This window comes from Salvelinus sp. IW2-2015, linkage group LG32 (assembly GCF_002910315.2).
Source record: "Salvelinus sp. IW2-2015 linkage group LG32, ASM291031v2, whole genome shotgun sequence".
Taxonomy (NCBI): domain Eukaryota; kingdom Metazoa; phylum Chordata; class Actinopteri; order Salmoniformes; family Salmonidae; genus Salvelinus; species Salvelinus sp. IW2-2015.
The window spans coordinates 33,244,447-33,270,954 of record NC_036871.1 but is presented as its reverse complement, the minus strand read 5'-3'; the positions used below and the strand labels follow the sequence as shown (position 1 = coordinate 33,270,954).

Here is a 26,508-nt window from a genome sequence, read left to right as displayed (position 1 = left end):
TATACACTATTTTAATTTGAAATATGACTTATTTAATTACATATTAAATTATGAAACTGTTTATGTAGCTAATCGTTTAAAAACGAATTGTTCAAATATCAATATGGCAGGCAAAATTGTAGACAAAAACAAAAGAAGACCTCCTAAACACGTGATTATGAGGTGCGGAAGGAAAGTTGTGATTTCGGGAAAACGTGAGTGAAGATTTGTTTCTCATGGGTGGAAAAGGTTGGAAAATAGCTAACATAAAGAATACATTATGGATGACGAGGAGGAGACCTACAGACTGTGGAAAATCCGCAAAACAATCATGCAGGTAAATTGTAAAATTGAGAATACTTCATCCCAGGCACTCGGTTTACAATTTGTTCTCGAGTACCCAYGGTAGGCTGAACTCGCCTTCCGAACGTTCTAATCCCATTTTGTTGTACTATGTCACAATAACAACTTCGCTACAGTTGGCAATGAATACCTGCTCACGTTGTTTATAGTTAAAATGTAAACTAAAAATGACTCATGTTACTCTGAGGTCGTCCCATTGTTTACTATAGGGAAATATAGGTATGTCTGTCTATTTTGCCTAAAATCTCGAAATGTGTATATTTTAGATTTTTTTTTAAATTGGACACAATTTTAATCATGAGAATCTCCTCTTTCTGATTATGTAAGGCTGGGCAGTGTATCTCGTTATCATCAAACGCTAGGCCAGAACTAGTCAGAAGTTGCCATTTTTTCCTACTTCCTGTTATGCAGACATAAGCACACTTGGCACCATTGAGGTGCGGATGTTTACTTTCTACACAAGTTGTTATTTTTCAGTTTCGTCCTAAGAACAGATTGTAGTGGTAAAATAAAAAGGGATAAATTTTTTGATGCCATTTAGGCTAAATGGAATTCTAACAGGCTGACTACACCGCTCGCGTCACAAAATAAATGTAGAAATCTATATTATTCAATTATTGCACCCACTGCTTGTCGGTGTCAACAAGCGTCTGCCTTGCCAAGGGCTAAAATAGAAGTCAGTTATATTTCTGACGCAAATCGCGCTGCAAGTCCTGCCTCTCCCATCTCCTCATTGGTTTATAGAAGCAGGTACCCACGTGCCATCTCCTCATTGGTTATACCCACGTGGGTGACTGAAAGACGAACGGGGTCAGTGGCGGGAATGCACCTAATTTATCAAAGTTGCCAATCGCAATATAAAGTCAAGAGAAGAAAAAGCCTGGAAGGAGGAGAGATGACTAGAAACGATTCATTTGACCGTTTTATGTGTGGAATAATTGGCGGAGTAGAGGACCTTGTGCATTTCAGGTAAAATAACAACTCAATGTTTATATCCCAGGACAAATTAGCTAGCAACAGCAAGCTAGCTAAATAGGACAAATTAGCTAGCAAGTGTAAACCAGCTAGCTAAATTGCCATAAATGTTTAATGCTGTTCGATCTGTCCCCAGGTTAATATAATTGGTTCAGAGTTTGTTTTGATATTTTAACCTGTGTGTAGTGATCGAGTTTGGTGTGGGGGGACAGAATACATTTATGCACGATGGCGCAATTAGGTGCATTCCCGCCACTGACCTCGTTCATCTTTCAGTCACCCACGTGGGTATAACCAGTGAGGAGATGGCACGTGGGTACCTGCTTCTATTGGCCGTTGCTTATATAACAGCCTATACTCTTCTGGGAAGGCTTTCCACTAGATGTTGGAACATTGCTGCGGGGACTTGCTTCCATTCAGCTACAAGTGKATTAGTGAGGTTGGGCATTGATGTTGGGCGATTTGGCCTGGCTCGCAGTTGGCGTTCCATTTAATCCCAAAGGTGTGCTGTAGTGTTAAGATTTCCCTTCAGTGGAACTAAGGGGCCTAGCCAGAATCATGGAAAACAGCCGTAGACCATTATTCCTCCTCCACCAAACTTTACAGTTGACACTATGCATTGGGGCAGGTAGCGTACTCCTGGCATCCCCCAAACCCAGATTTGTCCGTCGGACTGCCAGAAAACGCTTTCCTCTGCTCCAGAGTCCTATAACGGTGAGCTTTACACTACTCCAGCTGACACTTGGCATTGCACATGGTGATCTTAGGCTTGTGTTCATGTAACAGTTTAACTTTACGTCCGTCCCCTCGACCGGGGCATGAACCAGGGACCATCTGCACACATCAACAACAGTCACCCACGAAGCATCGTTACCCATCGCTCCACAAAAGCCGCGGCCCTTGCAGGGCAAGAGGAACCACTACTTCAAGGCCTCAAAGCGAGTGACGTAACCGATTGAAACGCTATTAGCGCGCACCACTGCTAACTATTTCACATCCGTTAACACTCACCCCCCCTTCGACCTCCTCCTTTTCCGCAGCAACCAGTGATCCAGGTCAACAGCATCAATGTAACAGTATAACTTTATGGCGTCCCCTCGCCCCGACCCGGGCGCGAACCAGGGACCCTCTGCACACATCAACAACAGTCACCCACGAAGCGTCGTTACCCATCGCTCCACAAAGGCCGCGGCCCTTGCAGAGCAAGGGGAACCACTACTTCAAGGCCTCAAAGCGAGTGACGTAACCGATTGAAACGCTATTAGCGCGCACCACTGCTAACTAGCTAGCCATTTCACATCCGTTACATTCGGCTGCTCGGTCATGGAAACCCATTTCATAAGCACCCGACGAACAGTTATTGTGATGACGTTCCTTCCAGAGGCAGGTTGGAGCTTGGTAGTGAGTGTTGCAGTTGTTATGCGCTTCAGCACTCGGCGGTCCCGTTCTGTGAGCTTGTGTGGCCTTCCACTTCACGGTTGAGCCGTTGTTGCTCCTAGACGTTTTCACATCACAATAACAGCACTTAGAGTTAACCGGGGCAGCTATAGCAGGGCAGACATTTTACGAACTGACTTGTTGGAAAGGTGGCATCCTATGACGGTGCCACGTTGAGTCACTGAGCTCTTCAGTTAGGCAATTCTACTGCCAGTGTTTGTCCATGGAGATTGCATGGCTGTGTGCTCGATTTCATACATACATACATACATACATACATACATACATACATACATACATACATACATACATACATACATACATACATACACACACAGACACACAAAAGTATGTAATGTCGTCTTGGTTATGACGCTACAAACWTGGCTTTTGGGGAGTTTCTGCCATTCTTCTCTGCAGATCCTCTCAAGCTTTGTCAGGTTGGATGGGGAACGTTAAGGCGCATCCTATTTTCAGGTCTCTCCAGAGATGTTCGATCGGGTTCAAATCCGGGCTCTGGATGGGCCACTCAAGTACATTCAGACTTGTCCCGAAGTCACTACTGCGTTGTCTTGGCTGTGTCCTTCGGGTTGTTCTGTTGGAAGGTGAACCTTCGACCCAGTTAGAGGTTCAGAGAGCTCTAGTGCAGGTTTTCATCAAGGATCTCTCTGTAGTTTGCTCCYTTCATCTTTGCCTCGATCCTGACTAGTCTCCCAATCCCCTCCGCTGAAAACATCCCCACAACATGATTCACCGTAGGGATGGTGCCAGGTTTCCTCCAGTTGTGACACTTTGCATTCAGGCCAAAGAGTTCAATCTTGGTTTCATCAGACCAGAGAATCTTGTTTCTCATGGTCTGAGAGTCTTTAGGTACATTTTTGCTAAACTCCAAGCGGGCTGTCATGTGCATTTTACTGAGGTGTGGCTTCCATCTGGACACTCCACCATAAAGGCCTGACTGATGAAGTGCTGCAGAGATGGTTGTCCTTCTGGAAGGTTCTCCCATCTCCACATAAGAACTCTGGAGCTCTATCAGAGTGACCGTCGAGTTCTTGGTCACCTCCCTGACCAAGGCCCTTCTCCCCCGATTGCTCAGTTTGGCCAGGCGGCCAGCTCTAGGAAGAGTCTTGGTGGTTCCAAACTTCTTCCATTTAAGAATAATGGAGGCCACTGTGTTCTTGGGGACCTTCAATGCTGTAGACATTCTTTGGTACCCTTCCACAGATCTATGCCTCGACACAATCCTGTCTCTGAGCTCTACGGAGAATTCCTTCTACTTCATGTCTTGGTTTTTGCTGTGACATGCACTGTCAACTGTGGGACCTTATTTAGACAGGTGTGTGCCTTTCCAAATCATGTCCAATCAATTACATTTACCACAGTTGGGACTCCCAAGTTGTAGAAACATCTCATGGATGATCAATGGAAACAGGATGTACTTGAGCTCAATTTCAAGACTCATAGCAAAAGGTCTGAATACTTATGTAAATTAGGCATTTCTGTTTTACATTTTTTTTATACATTTGCAAAAAACCTGTTTTCACTTTGTCATTGTAGGGTATTGTGTGTAGATTGCTAAGGATTTTGTTTTATTTCATCCATTTTAAAATAAGGCTGTAATGTAACAAAATGTGAAAAAAGTCAAGGAGTCTCAATACTTTTCCAAAGGCACTGAATATAGGTAGATATATAGTGAGTGATACAGTAGATTAAATAACGTCTGATTCTAGAGGTCCTAAAAATACAATTTAAAATTAAATATTTTTCTTTAGGTGAGCCAGGTCCAAGGACCTTTTTATATGTTCAGAGGCAGACAGGCTCTGGCAGCCAAAACAGGCAAATACTCTATCTAAAATTGAATCGATTCTCAATTGCGGTACGGTTCCAGAAACCCTCTACTTTCATATCGCATCAAAATAGTTTCACAAATGCACTTACTGTCCGTTACAATACGTTTTCACACGTCCTTCTTTAGTTACAGGTGTTCATAGCATGCTAGATAGCTAATTTGCACAGGTGGTTGCTTCTGTCTTCCGTCTGTCTTCTGTAATTGATTCTTCAGCTACCGGTAGCAAGCTAACTCCACTTATTTATTTGTTTTTCCCCTTTCACATAGTTGTGCCACGACAGAGGCTACCTTGTGACGCAGGATGAGTTGGACCAGACTCTGGACGAGTTCAAGAGCCAGTTTGGGGACAAGCCGAGTGAAGGGCGCCCGCGGCGGACAGATCTCACTGTGCTGGTCGCCCACAACGATGACCCGACCGACCAGATGTTCGTCTTCTTTCCAGGTAACTAGAAGACAAACAGACCTGACTGCCACAGCAGCATGCACGCATTTCCAAGGTGTCACTAGCTATTTTCGGAAAATAAKTTTTGGTCTGTGAGCATCAGTTGTCTGGACCTTTACTTCGCTACAATTGTTGCACATCAATCAACAAATCTCTTTGTCCACAGAGGAGCCCAAGGTGGGAATCAAGACTATAAAGATGTACTGCCAGCGCATGCAGGAGGAGAATATCACACGTGCCTGCATCGTGGTCCAGATGGGGATGACGCCTTCCGCCAAACAGGTGGGGCAGGACTGAGCCAATTAGCTTCTCTGTTGCTCTTTAGCCTTCCTTCCTGCTCGGAGTAATCACTTGTATTATACAGTCATACACAGTGCATTCAGACTTTTTCACATTTTGTTACGTTACAGCCTTATACTAAAATGGATTAAATACACATTTTCCCTCATCAATCTACATAATGGCAAAGCGCAAATTGTTTTTTATTTTTTCAAAATGATTAAAAACATAAACAGATACCTAATTTACATAAGTATTCAGACCCTTTGCTATGAGACTCTAAATTGAGCTCCGGTGCATCCTGTTTGCATTGATCATCCTTGATGTTTCTACAACTTGATTGGAGTCCACCTGTGGTAAATTATATTGATTGGACATGATTAGGAAAGGCACACACCTGTCTGTATGAGGTCCCACAGTTGACAGAGGGAAGCCACGCCTCAGTGAAAGGCACATGACAGCCGGCTTGGACACCTAAAGGACTCAAACCGCAAGAAACAAGATTCTCTGGTCTGATGAAACCAAGATTGAACTGTTTGGCCTGAATGCCAAGTGTCACGTTTGGAGGAAACCTGGTACCATCTCTACGGTGGAGCATGGTGGTGGCAGCATCATGCTGTGGGGATGTTTTTCAGCGGCAGGGACTGGGATCGAGGGGAAGATGAACGGAGCAAAGTACAGAGATCCTTGATGAAAACCTGTTCCAGAGCTCTCAGGGCCTTAGACTGGGGTGAAGGTTCACCTTCCAACAGGACAACGACCCTAAGCACACAGCCAAGACAATGCAGGAATGATTTAGGGACAAGTCTTTGAATGTCCTTGAGTGACCCAGCCAGAGCCTGGACTTGAACCTGATAAAACGTATCTGGAGAGACCTGTAAATAGCTGTGCAGCAACTCTCCCCATCCAACCTGACAGAGCTTGAGAGGATCTGTAGAGAAGAAGGGGAGAAACGTCCCAAATACAGGTGTGCCAAGCTTGTAGTGTCATATCCAAGAAGAATCGAGGCTGTAATCGCTGCCAAAGGTGCTTCAACAAAGTACTGAGTAAAGGGTCTGAATGCTTATTTAAATGTGATATTTCCGGGGTTTATTTGCAAAAATGTCTAAACTTGTTTTTGCTGTGTCATTATGGGGTGTTGTGTGTAGATTGATGAGGGAAAAAACTATTTAATCCATTTTAGAATAAGGCTGTAACAAAATGTGGGAAATGTGAAGCGGTCTGAATGGTTTCCYAATACACTGTAGGTCACAGCCATAATTACACTACAGCTAACACTTGCTAATTCACATCAGAATACTCCATGGAGCAGAATAATAAAATATATATTTTTTCATAGTATTTTAACAGAGATGTTACTTTTCGAGTGGCCCAGTCCTATACTGATCACTCGTCCCTATCCAGGGGACAGTTATGACTCCCTTGTTTCTTTCTTTTCAGTCGCTGGTGGACATGGCACCCAAATACATCCTAGAGCAGTTTCTACAACAGGAGCTCCTCATCAACATCACAGAGCATGAYGTATGTGCGCTCGTTTAGAGTTGCTGTTGCAGCCAAATATATTGGTACACGTCCACCTTTCTTAAATAATTCCCTGTTTCTTGCCCCCAAAAAATAGATGAAATTGAAAAACTTTGTCTCCACWCCTTATTGGATTTTCAGCAATGCAGAAGGATTTTATTTTTGTAAACATAAGTTTACAATTTTAATTAAGATTAAATGGTATGGACAAAATTACTGGCACCCCGGAGCTAATACTTTGTTGCACAGCCTTTGGCCAAGATAATGTAGCCATCAATAAGCTTGCTACACCTTTCTACAGGCAATTTGGCTAACTGCTCTTATTCTTCTATATTTGAGGGATGCTCTCCAGCAACTGCTGGTTTTGGATGTGATTCAGAACTGTCCCATGTTTCTTCTTGAACTATCCCTGTGCTTTTTGACCTAATAATCTGCTTATTTCACGATGCCTTGCGCATGTTCAAGGCCCCCAGTACCAGAGGCGGCAAAGAAACCCCACAGCATTATCAAACTTCCCCATGGTTGATTGTTGGGAGGGTGTTATTTTCATTGAATGCTTCATTTGGATGACAGTAAACAGAGCTCTGATCTGTATTGCCAAAGGGCTCTAATTTTGTTTAATTTGTCCACAGAACATTTCGCCCAGGATTTAGGCTTGTTTAGGTGTATTTTTTGTGAAGTTCAATCAGGCTTTCGTGTCTCCTTCAGTAGTGGGGGCTTCCCCACGACCAAACGAAGCATTCAAAGAGAAACCACGCATCAAAAGAACCCAGGAATGGTTAATTGATGGCTACAAGAAGCATTTGTCAGCAGTTATCTTGGTCAAGGGCTGTGCAAACAAGTACTAACTTCAGGGTGCCAATAATGTTGTCCATGCTATTTGTGTTTTATTTTCTAAATTAAAAATAAAATTGATTCTGCAATTTTGAAAATCCAATAACAAGGTGTGGAGATGAACGTTTTCTTCAAATTTAAACTCTTCTTTTAGAAGAAATTAGGAATTTTTTAACAAAAGTGCAAGCGTGTCAATTATTTGGCTGCAAACTGTATAACCTGCACACACAGTATCTTGCCTAAAGGGTACTTTGAGCATGTTCGAGTTTGCTTACTAAAGCAGATGAGAACAGATGGAAGTSGATGATTGCGGTTGGGGGAGGTACATCTGCGACAYCTGAAAGTCAGTGTTTTCTAACAAGGCTCATGTCAACATGGCAGTGTCAACATAGCTGGCGTTCTTTTTAAAACTTCCTTCAGAATGCCCATATCACACACTRACAAACTCAAAACATACAATACATTTGTGAAAGAGGGGTCTCAAAGATTTACATTTATTWGTAGCCAATCCGTTGTAGTTGGTTCTTGTTTCAGTCACATCTTTGGTCAAATTCGCGTTAGTCAGGGAAAAACACCCGAATGATTGGTTGACAATAGTGCCTCCCACAATGCAGTCGATGGCTGAAGACAGGGTGCAGTTGGCAGTGGTGTAAAAAGTACCTAATTGTCATACTTGAGTAAAAGTAAAGATACCTTTTAATAGAAAATGACTCAAGTAAACGTGAAAGTCACCCAGTAAAATACTATTTGAGTAAAAATCTAAGTATCTGYTTTTAAATATACTTAGTGTCAAAAGTAAATGTAATTGCAAAAATATACTTAAGTATAAATCATTTCAAATTGCTTAAATTAAACCAGACGGCACAATTTTCTTGTTTTTGTTAATTTATGGATAGGCAGGGGCCCACTCCAACACTCGGACATAATTTACAAGCGAAGCATTTGTTTAGTGAGTCTGCCAGATCAGAGGCAGTAGGGATGACCAGGGATGTTCTCTTGTTAAGTGTGTGAATTTGACCATTTTCCTGTCTTGCTAAGCATTCAAAATGTAATGGGTACTTTTGGGCGTCAGGAAAAATGTATGAGTAAAAAGTACATTGTTTTCTTCAGGAATTTTGTGAAGTAAAAGWTGTCAAAAATATATATAGAAAAGTACACCGATCCCAAAAAACGACTTAAGTAGTACTTTCTAAATTATTTTTACTTAAGTACTTTACACCACTGGCAGTTGGTGTGGAGAAACTGAAGACTGTATTTAAAAAACTGCGTGACCTTTGATCATGTGGTTTTTGTAAAGTTCATGCAGTCGACATGTAGACAAGTCCGACAATTTTTATACCCAAAATGCAACACATTGAAAGTTGGTGATCAGCACTGATCAACGATGGTCTCTGAATGCATGAAACTGATGCGTTCAAACAAGCCCAATGTCTTTATACTACATAAACAAAATATTTTCTGTAATTATATGCTCTTTGATTTGAGTCTTTTATTTCCTTTCTTTTTAGCTGGTTCCTGAGCACATAGTGATGACAAAAGAAGAACTGTCAGAGTTGCTGCTTCGATAGTATCTTTTTAGCTCTAAATGCAGAATTATTTCTAAACCATGCATTACACAATACATATTTTTTGTTACCATGTTCCACACTAATACATACATACATACATACATACATACATACATACATACATCATGAACATGTATGATGTTGCCATAGTGATTCCTTGATTGACGTGTCAGTAAACTGAAGGAGAGCCAGCTACCCAGGATTCAAGCAGGAGACCCTGTGGCCAGATACTTTGGACTGAAAAGAGGACAGGTGTGACACACACACACACAAACAAACAAATGACTGAGGCGTTTTATGTGCAATTTTAGTTTACTCCTGTGTTGACCTGCTGGCCTGTCTGTTCTAACAGGTAGTGAAGATCATCAGACCTAGTGAGACTGCCGGTAGATACATCACCTACAGACTGGTGCAGTAAACGCACACCTGCTCTATTATGGTCTATTATGGACCAGAAGGAGAATGAGATGCAGTAAACACACACCAGCTCTATTATGGACCAGAAGGAGAATGAGATGCAGTAAACACAGCAACTGCTCTATTATGGACCAGAAGGAGAATGAGATGCAGTAAACACACACCTGCTCTATTATGGACCAGAAGGAGAATGAGATGCAGTAAACACACACCAGCTCTATTTATGGACCAGAAGGAGAATGAGATGCAGTAAACACACACCAGCTCTATTATGGACCAGAAGGAGTATGAGATCTGATGTTTGCGGACAGGGAATGACTGAAGATGCTCCATATGAAGAAGAAAGAACATGCTCTCATCACTTTGTCTCCCAATAACTTTTGTGAATAGGTTGACTTGCTTACCTTCTGGCACTACTAGTTTTTATGAATGTGCTTGAGGTGATAACCTCTGCATTTGTTGGATTTTTTAAATATGAGCATTTTGAATATGAACGGGCAAATGATTTATTTCAGAAGAAATAAATCCAACTGTTTTTAATGTCGAAGAGCAAGGCAAGGTCTTTTCACATTCGAAAAAATGTCCCACATAACTGATTGAAGTTGAATGCACACTGAACATTTGTGTTCATTATTACCGTGACTGCAGTTACTGTGTTGCAAAACAGTCAAATCTCAGCAACAATCATTGGGAGTCAAACATTTGCGTAGCGCTTGACTGTTGAATTTTATGTCACCGAGGATATACAACAAATCATGTTAGAACTGTAACAATATAAACATATCATCTCTCAATGACTAGCACACCAACCAGCAGCAGTGCTGATGCAGTGGCGTGAGTACACAGGCAGATGGTAGGCTGGAGTATAGACATACCATATGAATACACCATACAAGGGGTATACAGAAAGAGGAAACTGCAGGCACAACAACACTGAATCTCACATTCCTTCCTGGTAACGCACCAGGTAATTAAAACAATACAAATAGCTTTGTGCAGCATTTTGGCAAAACTGGTTTAGAAAATCATACCTCAAGTCATGCAATGAAATTAACACGTTCACACAACAGCAATATGATATTCTGCTATCCACTCAGTGTACTAACGTTTTCATCAGTAGTCAACGCATATAAACAGTAAGTTGGCACCACTTTCATTTCAACTACAATTTCCCAAATGAATTCCAATTTGTAGAATTCACTAAAGTACTTTTTCATTTGAAAAACTGAATTCCATTTTTTCCAGAAGTTCTTTGTTGAAGAGTTCAGGTCCAGAGAGGATCAGTGGGTGCTGCGGCTGAGGGTTCCTCCTCAGTCTGATTCCACTGGTCTCTCAGTGTGGTTGTCTGGCGTCTCACCCCCGTCGTGTTGTGATTCTGTCTTGTCTCTCCCCTCCTCCCCCCCACCGTCCTAGGAGAAACACACAGCAGAAATGGTTGAATGTGATAAACAATTGTGTGCATGTGTGTATGCCCGAGTGGCGCAGCGGTCTAAGGCACTGCATCTCAGTGCTGGAGGCATCACTACAGACACCCTGGTTCGAATCCAGTCTGTATCACAACTGGCTGTGATTGGGAGTCCCATAGGGCGGTGCACAATTGGCCCGGTGTAGCCCGTCATTGTAAATAAGAATTTGTTCTTAACTGACTTGCATTGTTCAATAAAAAAAAATGTATATTTATATATTTTTAAATGCGTCCTTCTCTTCTATTTGTGTGGTTGCTACCGCTCTTCCACCCTCTCGAGGCCCATAATTGTATTTTCCTCACATCACTTGTTTCTAGAGCAGAACCAGCACACTGTTTCACTATGACACCCTACACCCACAGTCGCTCACTCACCTGGCTCTGGCTTAGGGCTAAGGGGGAAACTGGGGAGCCGTCATGGAAGAGGGTGCTGTAGAAGACTATGAGAGTCTCTACGATGCGGGCCTGGTGGGGGTAGTCTACCAGGGAGGACAGGGCCACGGTGGCCCCAGAGGGACGGGGACGCATCAGGGTGGGGCCAAACACAATGCCAAGGTTACTGGGACTCATCTTGTTCTCCTGCTCACACTCAGACACCCTGAGACAGGAGAAAAGTGAAGAAATAAGAGGGAGGAAGGAAAGAGTAAGAAAGGAGAAATGGCCACGATGAGCTATTTGTTCTTCATCAAACGTTAGGATTAATGTCCCGTGTTAAAATCACATTTTATGTGTGTGTGCCTTACTCATGGTCACCTCACCTGCACAGATGCTGTGCAATATAGCGCAGTGTGGCTGTATTAGCCTGCGGCAGCTCCGTTAGCATTAGCTCCCTCAGGCTGTGGACCAGAGTCAGGACCTCCAGAGGAGTCTCAGCCCCCAGGTCTGCCAGCACTGCTGCCCCAGCCACCTCACCTCCATCTGGGCTAGGAGACGCAGAACGCAGGCTCTCCTTGGCCAGCCCCATCAGAGATGGATAGAGATGGAAGGGAAAGATAGGCTCTGGCAGCTGGAGAGGGAAGAAGGGAAAGCGAGGGGGGTGGAGATGAAGAGAAGGGGACAGAGAGTGAGGAGGAGGAGGACAAATAGTGAGGGGGTGGAGAGGAAGAGGAGGACAGAGAGAGGGTGGAGAGGAAGAGGACAGAGTGAGGGGGGGAGAGGAAGAGGAGGACAGAGTGGGGAAGGAGAGGAAAGAGGAGGACAGAGTGAGGGGGTGGAGAGGAAGAGGACAGAGTGGGGTGGAGAGGAAGAGGAGGACAGAGTGAGGGGGTGGAAGGAAAAGGACAGTGAGGGGTGGAGAGGAAGAGGACAGAGTGAGGGGGTGGGAGAGAAGAGGAGAACGAGAGGGGTGGAGAGGAAGAGGAGGACAGAGTGAGGGGGTGGAGAGGAAGAGGAGGACAGAGTGAGGGGGTGGAGAGGAAGAGGACAGAGTGAGGGGTGGAGAGGAAGAGGACAGAGTGAGAGGATGGAGAGAAAGATGAGGGCAGAGAGAGGAGGTGAAGAGGAGGAAAGTGAGGGTGGAGAGGAAGAGGACAGAGAGTGAGGGGGTAGAGAGGAAGAGGACAGAGAGGCGAGGGGTGGAGAGGAAGAGGACAGAGAGTGAGGGGTAGAGGAAGGAGGACAGAGTGAGGGGGTGGAGAGGAAAAGGACAGAGAGTGAGGGGGTGGAGAAGAGGAGGACAGAGAGTGAGGGGTGGAGAGGAAGAGGACAGAGAGCGAGGGTGGAGAGGAAGAGGACAGAGAGTGAGGGGGTGGAGAGGAAGGAGGACAGAGAGTGAGGGGGTGGAGAGGAAGAGGAGACAGAGTGAGGGGTGGAGAGGAAGAGGAAGAGTGAGGGGTGGAGAGGAAGGAGGACAGAGAGTGAGGGGTGGAGAGGAAGAGGAGGGCAGAGTGAGGGGTGGAGAGGAAGGAGGAGGGCAAAGAGTGGGGGGGGGTGGAGAGGAAGAGAGGAGGGGAAGAGGGTGAGGGGAGGGAGTGGGATGCAGAGTGAAGGAGGGATAGTGAGTCTAGAAGTGGAGGGAGAGTATTTTGTGAGTGTATGTATGTAACAGTATGTTACCTGTCTGAGGTAAAGTTTGAGCATGTTGCTGATATCATGAGGAAAGGCTTGGGACAGTTCCACCAGCTCTTTCCCATTCTCAAAGGCCTGGCACAGCTTCTCCACACGAGTCTTCACCCCATTCACACGATAGATACCCTATACACACACACACACACACAGTTTATATGTCAAGTCATTCTTTCAATGTGTGTGTGTGTACTACTCTGTGTGTAAGTGTAAAAGCACCTTCATCCTAAGAGCCCTGCTCTCTATCTCTGTGATGCACTTCCTGATGACCAGAGGCACACCATCGGGGTCTCCCAGCCCCTGCGTGAAGTCCCTGCCAAACAGCGACAGGCGACCTTGTAGCTTCTTATGGCCACACTGGATAGCCAGGCTCTCCAAGCAACGCCTATGGCATGCCAGATAACACTGCAGGAGGGAAGACAAGCAAATAATATAGTAACTTTACAGTCAGTAAACAGAGTAGACATATTACACATTCTACTGTACCTCCTAGGGTGTGTGTGTGTGACTCACCTCCTCACACTCTGCACCCTGGAAGTACACATAGCTGTTACACTCTCTGCATTTGGCAGGTGTGCGGAGCTTGCGGAGTCTGTGGGTCTTTGCTGCCTTGGACATTCCCACATTCCGGAAGGGACCAGTGGGAACGGCCATCTCTGGCTCTGTCCCGGAACACACAGCAAGAGAAAAGACAAACAAGAGAGAAGAGAAAGTTCAGAATGAGAAAGAGAGGGTCGTATCCTAACCTGAACTATTCATGCAATTCTCCCTCTGTGTGGATCTCGATTTAGACAGAGTTCAGACAAACGGAGACTTGAGGAGGACAGTGTTTGTTACCCTGTTCAAACGAGGTGACGTTTCCATCATGTTCCTCCAGTTCTTCATTGGCTTTAGGTACGTGCCCTGAAACACACACTATTATATATCATTGAATATTCTGAATGATACATCGCTGGACCCTTTTCTGTAATCTAGAAATTGCTGAGGCTCTATGGTAGCTGTGCTGGAGGTTGACATTCTAGTTTCTACATCAGGAGGTACCAGTGCTGGAGGACTCCAGACCATAGACTCCTCCAAGACAGTCCGAGTCCTTCATCGTTGACGGCCAGGACTTGTGTGATTGCTGACCTTGCCCTTCAATAAGGACAAATACCACCAATGAGCTTTCAAATGAAGCACCATACTGAAAACTTCTAATCTTGGTTCGTGGTTCCTATAAATCACATCTGTGGTGAGAAAAGTGTGCTACTCTTCTTCTTAGACCATTAGAGAAGTGGATGACCCCTTACACGAGTCAATCAGGACTCACCACATCTCTGTGTGACTCCATCCTCAGCACCACCCTCCTCGTCTGTGGTAGGTGTGGTCTCCGTGCTGATTGGTGCGTCCGTGGGAGGTGTGGTCTCCGTGCTGATTGGTACATCCGTGTTAGAGCTGTTGTGGCGGGTGCGTCCAGACAGACTGATGAGGGAAGGAGAAAATGACATTGCTTCCTCCTGAAAATCACAGTAGTTGGTAGCCAACTAACTGGCCTGTTCTGACCCTTTGAAGGCTAACGCCACTTACAAAACGTTTCTCTGCACCTGCTATTTTCCGATCTCGACAACATTATGAATCACTGAAAGGTCAACTGTAAACGATTTCAAGTGTGAACCCACTGGTTTGATGAGTAGGGCTCGAAGTGGTAGTGAGCTTCAGGCTCTGGGTTCGACAGATGTCTGGCATCCTCTGTGCTCGTGTAGAGATGTCTGGCATCCTCTGGGCTCTTGTGTAGATGTCTTGCGTGAGCGGCGTACTGTTGTCCCGGCTCGTAGAGCTTGGTGCTCTCACACAGAGTCTGGTAGTGGACTGGCAGCGCTGCTGTCTGCATGTGCAGCAGCTGATAGTACGACACTGTGCACTGGGGAGGGAGACATGTTGTAAAGAACTACAACACCCAGGAATAAGCAATTCGATGGAGACAAACTACAATTTCCATAAACACATTTCGTCTGTCCCAAGATCTCTCGTGAACAGACTTCATAAACATAATCAAACCTAAAGGTGGATGTAGTCATGATTAGGACGTTTGATTGGTCAGTGCAATCCACCTGCAGGGGGGATTTTACTTCCCTGACAGAGGCGTGAGTTGACTTACAGATCTGAGGGTGTGGTCTGTGTGTCTGATGACATCATGGATCTGTCTGAGAGTGCTGCCCTTAGTCTGCTCTCTCTCCTGGTGCCGCGCCTCCGCCTCGGATATACATGCACGATACACAGCCTCTGCCTCTTCAGCCTGTAGAGACACACAAGGACCAGCCATTAGGTGCGATACATTTTGCTCGCCTGGCATAACTGAGTTGGCAGAGTTGGCACTTCAGGATCTATAAAAAGGTCTGAAAAGTGAAAACTTAGTCCATCTGGCATGCAAGGCAAGCTAAATTCGAGACGCGCTCTCTGCCCCTATCAGACTAGTCAGCTGACCTTGGTTCTGGCCTCCTCCTCCAATCGCTTCTTCCGGTCCAGAGCTTTAAGCCCGCCTGCTCCCCCTTGTAGCTCCTCCTCTGCCCGACCCCTGGCCTTGTCATATTCCTCACAGCGAATCACGTACGAGCCTCGAGCTTTACGCATGCTACTCTCAGCATCAGTCTAGGAACAGACAAACACACACACAAACACATGAAATAATAATAATACATTTTATTTGGTGGATACCTTTCAAGGTAATCAAGGATATCTTACATTACAAGTAGCCATTAAAAGCAAGTGTAGTACATAAAACCAATTGCATCAATCAAAGTAAACATTTTATCAAAGGACCAGATGAAATAGGACAGATAAAAGAGGATGGAAGTGTTGGGGTTTAGGGGGTAGGGTTGAAAATAGGATACGGACCTGGTTTAGGTAAGGGTTTAGGGGGTAGGGTTGGGTAGAGGATACAAACCTGATTTAGGTAGGGGTTTAGGGGGTAGGGTTGGAAATAGGATACGGACCTGGTTTAGGTAAGGGTTTAGGGGGTAGGGTTGGGTAGAGGATACAAACCTGGTTTAGGTAAGGGTTTAGGGGGTAGGGTTGGGTAGAGGATACAAACCTGGTTTAGGTAGGGGTTTAGGGGGTAGGGTTTGGGTAGGATACAAAACTTGGTTTAGGTAAGGGTTTTAGGGGTAGGGTTGGTAGAGAATACGAACCTGGTTTAAGGTAAGGGTTTAGGGGTTAGGGTTGGAATAGGAATACGACCTGGTTTAGGTAAGGGTTTAGGGGGTAGGGTTGGGTAGAGGATATCAAACCTGGTTTAGGTAAGGGTTTATGGGGATAAAAAAAAAAAAAAAAAAAAAAAAAAATAGGGTTGGGTAGAGGATACAAACCTGGTTTAGGTAAGGGTTTAGGGGTAGGGTTTGGAAATAGGATACAGACCTGGTTTAGGTAAGGGTTTAGGGGGTAGGTTTGGGTAGAGGATACAAACCTGGTTTAGGTAAGGGTTTAGGGGGTAGGGTTGGGTAGAGGATACAAACCTGGTTTAGGTAAGGGTTTAGGGTGTAGGGTTGGAAATAGGATACAGACCTGGTTTAGGTAAGGGTTTAGGCTAGGGTTGGGTAGAGAATACGAACCTGGTTTAGGTAAGGGTTTAGGGGGTAGGGTTGGGTAGAGGATACAAACCTGGTTTAGGTAAGGGTTTAGGGGGTAGGGTTGGAAATAGGATACGGTCCTGGTTTAGGGTAATGGTTTAGGGTAAGGGTTTAGGCTTAGAGTTTAGGGTAAGGGTGTGGGTTGGGGGGCACATAGGGATACATAGGTATAGTGAGAATGCACAGAATGGAGGGTAGGACAGAGAATCATAGAACACAGGCTATAGGTTATAGGCATCCTTGAAGAGGTGTGTTTTAAGGAGGTTTTTGAATGAGATGATTGTATCTGCATGTTGTATGTGTGGGGGGGGATCTCATTCCAGCAGCTGAAGGCCCGGGCACCCATGGTGGAGAGGCAGAATGAGGGGGTGACAAGGAGACCAGTAGAGGAGGAGCGGAGGGAGCGTGAAGAAGCATAGACTGAGAGAAGGTCAGAGAGGTAGGTGGGTGCCAGGTTGTGGAGGGCTTTGTAGGTGAGGAGGACTGTCTTTAAGTTAATAAAGGATTACACAGGGAGCCAGTGTAGATTGATGAGGATTGGTGTGATGTGTTCAGTTGATCTGGTGCTGGTGAGGATTCTGGCAGCAGAGTTCTGGACCAGTTGAAGTCTGTTGGTGAGTTTGGTGGGGATACCAGCGAGGAGAGTGTTGCAATAGTTCAAACGGGAAGTGACCAGGGCATGGATGAGAGTTTCCTTGCTGGAGTGTGATAGCGAGGGGCGGAGCCTGGAGATATTGCAGAGGTGATGTCATCCTGGTGATGGTTTTTATGTGGGGTTCGAAATAGAGGGAGCAGTCCAGAGTGACACCGAGGCGTTTGACTTTTGACAGAGCGATTGGTAAACCATCTACTCTCACTGAAATATGGAATATCAACGTCTTTCTCATACATGACATAAGAGTGAGACATGATAACACGTGCGCGGCATTAACATGTCAAGGCAACATGGACAAGACATAGGAGTGACTTTACCTGTTTCCTCTGGGCCCTCTGCCACTGCTCCCCGAGCTCTCTGCGTCTCCTCTCATGCTCCTGTTTACACTGCATCAGAGGCTGGGCCAGAGAGGGGTTGAGATAGAGACATTATTTCACTTGTAATAATCCTTGTAGGTGTGTGTGTGTGTGTGTGTGTGTGTGTGTGTGTGTGTGTGTGTGTGTGTGTGTGTGTGTGTGTGTGTGTGTGTGTGTGTCTGTGGGTTGTGTGTGTGTGTGTGTGTGTGTGTGTGTGTGTGTGTGTGTTGTGTGGTGTGTGTGTGTGTGTGTGTGTGTGTGTGTGTGTGTGTGTGTGTGTGTGTGTGTGTGTGTGTGTGTGTGTGTGTGTGTGTCACAGCTGCTGAGGGTAATACTGGCTGGAACGGAGCGGATGGAAAGGCACCTGGAAACAATGTGTTTTAATGTATTTGATACCATTCCAATGATTCGCTCCAGTCATAACACAATCGTCGTCCCCAATGAAGGTGCCCTCAACCTCCTGTGGTGTGTGTGTGTGTGTGTGATACTGATCTACCTGTAGAACAGTGTGTATGGAGCCAGTGGTTTGCTGCACTCCCACACTCTGCTCCAAGTCTGCTCCAGAGCCAGAGAGTAGATGGAAGAATGGCATCTGGGGCTGAGAGCAAGAGAGAGAAAGAGAGGAGAGTTTATGTGTTTATGTGCACGTTTGTCGTATGCGTGTTGTTCTCCCATTACCTGTGCAAATGCTCTGCTTACAGGATGACATGCCTCTGAGCCCTTGCAAACTCCATCTCTGAACCACAAAACACAGACGAACTCACACCAATATGCTGTGGTTAGCAAGAAAACTAAAAAAGCAGAAATTAAATGGACAACAAAAAGTTTGGCCCAATTCCATTCTTGCCCTAGATACTGGACAGGTGTAATGTAAATGTAGTTGAAGCCTAAGAGGCCGAGAACAACTGGTGATGGACACAGATAGAAGGAGTAAGAGGAACAGAATATAGATTAAGTCAAGTGATCAACCACCAGAACAGTCCTTTTCTCCAATAGTGATAACGTCCTTCAGTATCTGGACACAGCCTTGGATAGGAGAGAGCGGAGTCACTCCTCCTCCACTGCACTGCAGTAGGAGGTCAAGCCTGCATCTCCACTCAGCCACTGCACACACCACACACACACACACACAACACACACACACACACAACACACACACACACACACACACACACACACACACACACACACACACACACACAAACACACACCACACAAACAGAATGCTTAGACATCGAGGACATGTCATTTTGTACTTACTGCAGCAGTCCTGCTGGTCACTCCTCCCTTGACAGTCTTTGGCCTGGGCTGAGTCTAAGCCATACAGGTTCTCCATAGACTGCACACACACACCATCTCCGAGGTCACACAAATGCTTAGACTGAGCCATCCTTTACGATCAAAGAAAACATTGTTTGTTTTTTACACACACACACACACACACACTCACCCTGCTCCTCTCTGTTAGCGGTAGAGACAGGAGGGTGCTGCTGTCCACTTCTCCCATCAGAAGTTCCGACACACTGAGGGGGAGAGAAGGAAAGGGGTGTAAAATAGGGAGAGAGGGAGGAGAATGGGAAAAACCTTATCAATGTAGATCCTAGGGATAGTAAAGCGAAACACACACACACACACACACTTACCTGCTACTGAAAGCCACAGCCATGGTCTCGATGGCTTTCTCAAAGTCCTGCTTACCCATGTCACTGCTGTCCTTGTAACTAAACCCTGGACACACAAATACACACATTTGATCTCAGTACACTCTCAGTACACAGACCACCCACACCTTGATCCACACACATTCCAACAGGTGTCCAGTTCTAACAGTAGAGCTCTGACCTTTGACCTTGGAGATGAGTGTTCCGGCAGCAGTGAGGGTCTCTACAGTGTTGAGGAGGGGGTAGGCACCGATCACCTGCCTCAACACACGCAACACCTCTCCCAAACACTCCTGGGCCAGGTCACGACGGTCCAGCTGCCTGTCTGAGAGGTTATCTATCTGCCTGTCTGAGACAGAGACAGACAGCTATGTTATTTATAGGTCTAGAACTAAAACTGAAACTAAACATAAAGAAATAAGCATGAAAAACTGGTTTGAGGTGACATTCACAATTGTAACAGCAGCGCAGTGAGGCAACCATACGAGTGATAAAGTTCAACTTTAAAACACAACTTTAAAAATGTACTATTTTAACCTTGTATATGCTCACGCACGTACACACCGCAGAATTTGGATTGAATTCTATTTTTTGTTAAATATCAGAACAAACATTTTCCAGAATGCATTAGATCAAACACGGCAGTATGGAAGGGAACAATCTAACATCTCATGACAAAGAAAAATACTGTTTTACATCTAAATTATAATCAAACTAATATTTAAATAGATTTTTTTATTTAACTAGGGAAGTCAATTAAGAACAAATTCTTATTTACAATGACGGCCTACACCAGCCAAACCCGGACGATGCTGGGCCAATTGTGGGACTCCCAATCACAGCCGGTTGTGATACAGCCTGGATTCGAACCAGGGTGTCTGTAGTGACGCCTCTAGCACTGAGATGCAGTGCCTTAGACCACTGCAGCACTCGGGAATATGTGTATTCATTCCATTAAAAAATGGCATATCCTTATGATAAAAGATTTGTCAAATGAATGAAACTTTCATGTTTCACTTCTTAGTTGAATTGGTTTGAATTAAATTCTACTTCATTCAATTCCTATTTTGCTTCCTGTAGGTTGAGGCCAATTCGGGAATATCACCACCAACCCTGACACACAACACACCGCACACACAACACACACAACTAACATCCCACCACACACACACACCACACACCACACACACCAACACACACAGCAACATCACACAACACACACAGCACAACACACACACACACAACACCAACCACACACACAAAGGAACAAGATTTATATAAAATGTAGGTTATTTAAGCAATAAGGCACTAGGGGGTGTGGTATATCGCCAATATACCCCGGCTAAGGGCTGTTCTTAAGCACGACGCATCGCAGGGGGTGCCTGGAAACAGCCCTTAGCCGTGGTATATTGGCCGCTGCTTTATTCATATACAAATCTGATTTATTAATTTCTCCATGTGGTCATCCTCCCGGGGTGCCGTATTGCTATTATAAACTGGTTACCAATTTAATTTGAGCAGTAAAAATAAKTGTTTGTCATACCCGTGGTATACGGTCTGATATACCARGGCTGTCAACCAATCAGCATTTAGGGCTCGAACCACCCAGTTTATAATAGTACATAAACAGGCAGTATACACACACAGCACAGTACAAGTATAAACACACATATAATGAATCAAGCAAGAGGCCATGTAATGAAGCACTGTTTACTGGGGAAAAAGAGAACCAGCACCAGTAGCAGTCATTGAAACACAGCTACTGTTCTACTTCTCCTTTTTTGTGTGTTGTTTCTCAGTTGGGCCTTAGACGACTAAAGTGTGAAAATCAGGAACTGTAGGGCTGTTGTCTGTCACACTGCCACTCTTGATGTAGGAAGTGGTGGTGGACACGGACAGCACGTGAACCAACGTTCAAATGTAGTCAAAATGCAGTTTGGGGCTGAAACGTCAATGTTTTAAGAAAAATGTACTGTGTACTACTGCTTAGACCCCTAATTATTTAGGGGCCTAACTCTTTGTGAGTGTACCATCAGTTGGCTCTTGTTCTGTGGTTGATTTTAACACTCCTACCTCTGTTGTCACATTGTAATAACACACATACCCACTAAGAAAAGTCTCTCTCTCTCTCCTCCCTTCATTCTCTCTCTTTCTCCCTTATCTCCTCGCCCTACTTGGAGACTGGAGAACAGGAAGTTGCGATGAAAATAGCTGCCTGGACAGGAAGTGAAGTCACCCTGACATGGCTTAGCTGGTTCGTTCCAAGAAATGAGTGCCTTTTGCATCCCTTTGATATTTTTAAGTAGAAATTGTGCACCAATATTGAATGTTAAAAGCCTGTTATATTCAATGAAGTGTCCTTTCATATAGACCACATGGAGAAATTAATAAGTCAAATGTTTATATGAATAAAGCAGTGGAGGACGACTCATAGTAATGGCCGGAATAGAGTGAATGGAATGATATCAAACACATGGTTTTCATCTGTTTGATACCATTCCATTCACTCCATACCGGCCATTACACTCTATTCCAGCCATTACACTCTTGACCCAAACTGCTACAGACCTATATCTATCCTACCCTGCCTTTCTAAGGTCTTCGAAAGCCAAGTTAACAAACAGATTACCGACCATTTCGAATCCCACCGTACCTTCTCCACTATGCAATCTGGTTTCAGAGCTGGTCATGGGTGCACCTCAGCCACGCTCAAGGTCCTAAACGATATCTTAACCTTCATCGATAAGAAACAATAATGTTCAGCCGTATTCATTGACCTGGCCAAGGCTTTCAACTCTGTCAATCACCACATCCTCATCAGCAGACTCAACAGCCTCGGTTTCTCAAATGATTGCCTCGCCTGGTTCACCAACTACTTTTCCGATAGAGTTCAGTGTGTCAAATCGGAGGGCCTGTTGTGATGTCGCTCTTGCTGCTGGTGATTCTCTGATCCACCTCTACGCAGACGACACCATTCTGTATACATCTGGCCCTTCTTTGGACACTGTGTTAACTACCCTCCAGACGAGCTTCAATGCCATACAACTCTTCTTCCGTAGCCTCCAACTGCTCTTAAATACAAGTAAAACTAAATGCATGCATATGGGACTGATTGATGTCTCTTTAACTGCCGCCCTACAAGCGCCAGGCTATCAGCTACTTCCTGAGAACTTCTGACTTAGAATATTTGGAAACTACAAATTATTCCTAGGTATTTTCAGGTGGTTAGACATGATATGAACTCTCCTTCCAGACTGCATATTAACATCTCCAAATCCATAAGACAGTTAAATTCTTAGAATGGTTCCCTATTTCGCAACAAATGCAGTCCTCACTCATGCTGCCACAACATACCCTCGTAAATACCTGGTTTACTTTGCGATGCAATCTATTTTACAAAATAGCGTCCAACACCTACTCAACAACATTCGGATGCCGTCTATTCACAGTGCCATCCGTTTTGTCACAAAGGCCCATATACTACCCACCACTGCGACTGTCACGTCTCCCTGTTGGCCTGGCCCTCGTCTTTATTACTCGTCGCCAAAACCGCACTGGTTCCAGCGCTCACAAGATCCTGCTAGGTAAAGTCCGCCCTTATCTCACTCCGCTGGTCACCCAGATGGCAGCACCCCACCTCCATAGGCCTACTGCGCTGACAGCAGGTTGGATTTCACGGTCACCCCCAGGGCCCAATTCTCCTTTGGCGCCTCTGCCTCTCAGTGTGTCGCTGCCAATGACTGAACGAAACTACAAACATTCTGAAACCTGAATCATCTTATTCCCTCACCAGCTTTAAGCACAAGCTGTCAGAAGCAGCTAAGATCACTTGCGACCTGTAATAGCCTCATTTATAATAACGCCCAAACAATTACCTCCATCCCCTACTGTTATTTTTTATTTATTGTGCTCCCCTTGCACCCCAGTATTACTACTTTTTGCCGATTCACCTTCCTGCAAATCTACAATTCAGTGTTTGTTAATTTGCCTATATTGTATTTATCTTCGCCACAGTGGCCTTTTTATTTGCCTTTTACCTAGGCCCTCTATCTCCTAATTGCTCACATTGCTGACTACTAGACTTGTTTTTTGTACCATATTTTAGACTGTATGTTTGTTTTACTCCATGTGTAACCTCTGTGTTGTTGTATGTGTCGAAACTGCTTTGCTTTATCTTGGCCAGGTGCAGTGTTAAATGAGACTTGTTCTCAACTGTGCCTACCTGGTTAAAGCAAAGGTAACAATAAATAAAAATTAACACTAAAAATGACCAATGAAGCGGTCCTCTTCCAGCAGCCTCCCTGGAATAAGACTTGCCTGAAAGTGCCAGAAATTCAGATTTTTGTCGCTCTGTGCCTCTGTTTGACGCCCTGTGTCCCTCTGTGACCCTCTGTGTCCCTCTGTGACCCTCTGTGTCCCTCTGTGACCCTCTGTGCCCCTCTGTGTCCCTCTGTGACCCTCTGTGTCCCTCTGTGACCCTCTGTGACCCTCTGTGTCCCTCTGTGACCCTCTGTGTCCCTCTGTGACCCTCTGTGTCCCTATGTGACCCTCTGTGACCCTCTGTGTCCCTCTGTGACCCTCTGTGTCCCTCTGTGACCCTCTGTGACCCTCCGTGACTTCCAGGAATATTTATACCACTTAACTACAAAATGTCTCCAAGTTTTCACCATCATTGTAAATCCCTAGTTATTTTTGTTGCTTTGACAAAGGCATTTCTGAAGATTTTTATTTATTTAATGTGATTAATGTGAAAAACGTTCCTCATTTTAAGGTCAACCCTGTTACGTGAACTGAACTCTCATTTTAATTTAGTGAAACTATTCCTTTTTAAATAATGTTTTCAAAAATAAACATTCAACATCTAATAGTCAAAGCATAGTTTAAAAGCAAATGAGCTGGTTTTACTATTTTGGGATATTTTCTGGTGTTTTGTGGTGCAAAACTGAGTGGGTCGAGCATAACAGGTCAACCATGTTACCCATAGATAGACAGGCTAGAAATGTTTTAAGCTTGCATTCAATTGCCCCTCCCTGTTGTACACAACAAGCTTCTATTTCCCCTGTCACATGGAGATTTATGGCTGATTTAAGATGAAATCGTGAACCCTGTTACTTTATTTGGCACTTACTATAGTACTTTTTTGAGATGGGATTTTTATTTTTATTAAGTTGAACATTTGCTCTTTATGACAGAATTTTAGAATTAGGTGAAATCGAAAAAAGAAAATGCACCAAGTTACACATCTGAAAAGGCACCGAATAGGTGGAACGACCCGGCTTGCTAAATTCCAAATCGACCCCTAGTCCTCGTAATGTAAGGGTTCTGGGTTATAGGAAAGCCTGTGAGCTGTGTTTACACACCAGACAAATACTATAGTGCTGCGTACCTTGTGTGACATACTCCCTCTTCCTTCCTCAGTTTCGCAAGGCATACACACACACACACACACACACCCTGGCTGGGACACACACAATGTTACAACATAACTAAGGGCCAGGGTTTTTTCCTTTCCATATGACCTGACTAAGAAAACTCTGAACTCTAGTTATAGGCTAAAAATTTGAATTTTTACTGGTCAAAAACTCCTGGCCATTATAATGCCTCGCTCACCTTCCCCCAGCACCATTTCTTTCAGTTTCTCCACAGCCTCAGCGAAGCAAGCCACGTCCCGGAGCAAAGCGGGGATGTCCTCCACTTCGATGCCCACCTCCGAGGCCTCTGTGGTGGGGCTGGAGGTAAGGCTCGCTCCTTTCCCCTGGGTCTTACTGAAGGCCCAGGCTCCAGCCGCCTGTAGGGGGAAGCCAGCCGCACTGGCATGTCGACTCAGGGCTGTGGGCCGTCTAAGGCAGGCTCCAAGGACAGGGGGAGGGCTGGCGGCCGTGGCCAGCCTGGGGTGCAGCAGACAGGTGGTAGTGGGGCAGGGAGGAGCCTGGGGGTCCTGGAGGGATGCAGGGAAAGGGAGGGGGACATCCAAGCCACCATCTCTAGTGGGTTGTTCCTGGAGGACAGATAGCTGGTGTTGAGACACACCAGAGGACAAGGGGGGGGTAGGGTGGATAATGGGAGAGTGAGAGCCGGGTAGGTAGAAAGAGAGGAAGGAGAGGAAAGAGTTGGGGAAGAATTAGAATGGTGGTGATGAGTGATGACACAGATGTTACGACTAGAGGATGATGATGCTGATGATGAAGACAACTGTTGTTGAGAAACCTYTGCCTCTAAAACAATTTGAAAGGCCATGAGTCACAATGCAAAAGCATATGGGAAAAACACAGAAAGAGAAAGATGATTCAATGAGGATGACCAACACTGGAAAATTCCCAAACACTGACAAGTTGACTTATCATTGCCAGGTGACAGGTGTGTCAGACTGGAAGCCACGCCCACACCTGGCGGCATTGCAAAACAGAAATCCCTTAAAGTTGGCATTAGCAAGCTATACACATGTAACGTAAGACAGTTTCCCCCACAGYGACATTCGTTCTATTTTATCCTACACTACCAATGCCTGATGCAACTTCAAGTAGATTTAGCTAGTAGCTAAATTATGTATATACCAACGCAAACTCGCGGGGCTTTACAAGCAGTGATATAAATTACGAAATTATTAAAACGCGCAAACTCAGCAAACTACCCAGGACTGAGATGCAAATAGTCGTCATAAAGCTAGGCTAGTTTAGCTAGCGAGTTAACGTTACTTACTGATGAGTTGTGTGACCCAAAGTTTCCCCCAAGACTCTTCTTTGAAACTGAAGTTTTATTTAATTCCTTTTTCTTTCTATAGAACATTTTCAAATAGCATCCTATCTATTTTAATATAGATTTCACTCCATTGAGATTGAAGTTTGCTCCAAACGTCGCTTCTACAAATCCCCTTGTGCTGCTTGGATTGATTGCTTGGCTGGCTGTACCGAACTCTGTGGTTGTCCCGTTATCTTTCTTCCTGGCTGTAGCTAGTAGATGGGGTCAGTCCACACTACGCCTGTAGACCACTGAACTGCATGGCCATACTGACACCTGCAGGGGTACATATTTAATGAT

The 26,508-nt window shown here is 44.9% G+C and overlaps 2 protein-coding genes across 3 annotated transcripts; one reads left to right on the top strand and one right to left on the bottom strand.

Moving 5' to 3' along the window:
- Positions 1–136: 136 nt before the first annotated feature.
- LOC111956378 (DNA-directed RNA polymerases I, II, and III subunit RPABC1) lies at positions 137–9,776 on the top strand. 2 transcript variants are annotated; one of them, XM_023976837.2, is made up of 7 exons: positions 137–316; positions 4,871–5,045; positions 5,212–5,327; positions 6,765–6,845; positions 9,188–9,246; positions 9,421–9,499; positions 9,600–9,776. In XM_023976837.2, the coding sequence occupies exons 1-7, from the start codon at positions 260–262 to the stop codon at positions 9,663–9,665; spliced, it is 633 nt and encodes a 210-aa protein (XP_023832605.1). In that variant the 5' UTR covers positions 137–259; the 3' UTR covers positions 9,666–9,776. The 2 variants fall into 2 exon arrangements, with proteins under 2 accessions (XP_023832605.1, XP_023832606.1); XM_023976838.2 differs by lacking the exon at positions 137–316 and having other exon boundaries at positions 4,961–5,045; positions 5,214–5,327.
- Positions 9,777–10,371: 595 nt separating this feature from the next.
- Positions 10,372–26,377, bottom strand: LOC111956426 (rho GTPase-activating protein 45). Its single transcript, XM_070436576.1, is given in 23 exon segments — positions 10,372–11,073; positions 11,505–11,727; positions 11,888–12,135; positions 13,185–13,322; positions 13,413–13,598; positions 13,707–13,855; positions 14,031–14,108; positions 14,235–14,327; positions 14,503–14,654; positions 14,852–15,093; positions 15,331–15,468; positions 15,657–15,821; positions 17,771–17,851; positions 18,306–18,367; positions 18,370–18,545; positions 18,657–18,714; positions 18,788–18,913; positions 19,070–19,148; positions 19,260–19,332; positions 19,453–19,537; positions 19,652–19,819; positions 25,081–25,483; positions 26,170–26,377. Coding segments are annotated over 23 exon segments (3,309 nt in total). The 5' UTR covers positions 26,257–26,377; the 3' UTR covers positions 10,372–10,974.
- Between the last annotated feature and the right edge of the window lie 131 nt (positions 26,378–26,508).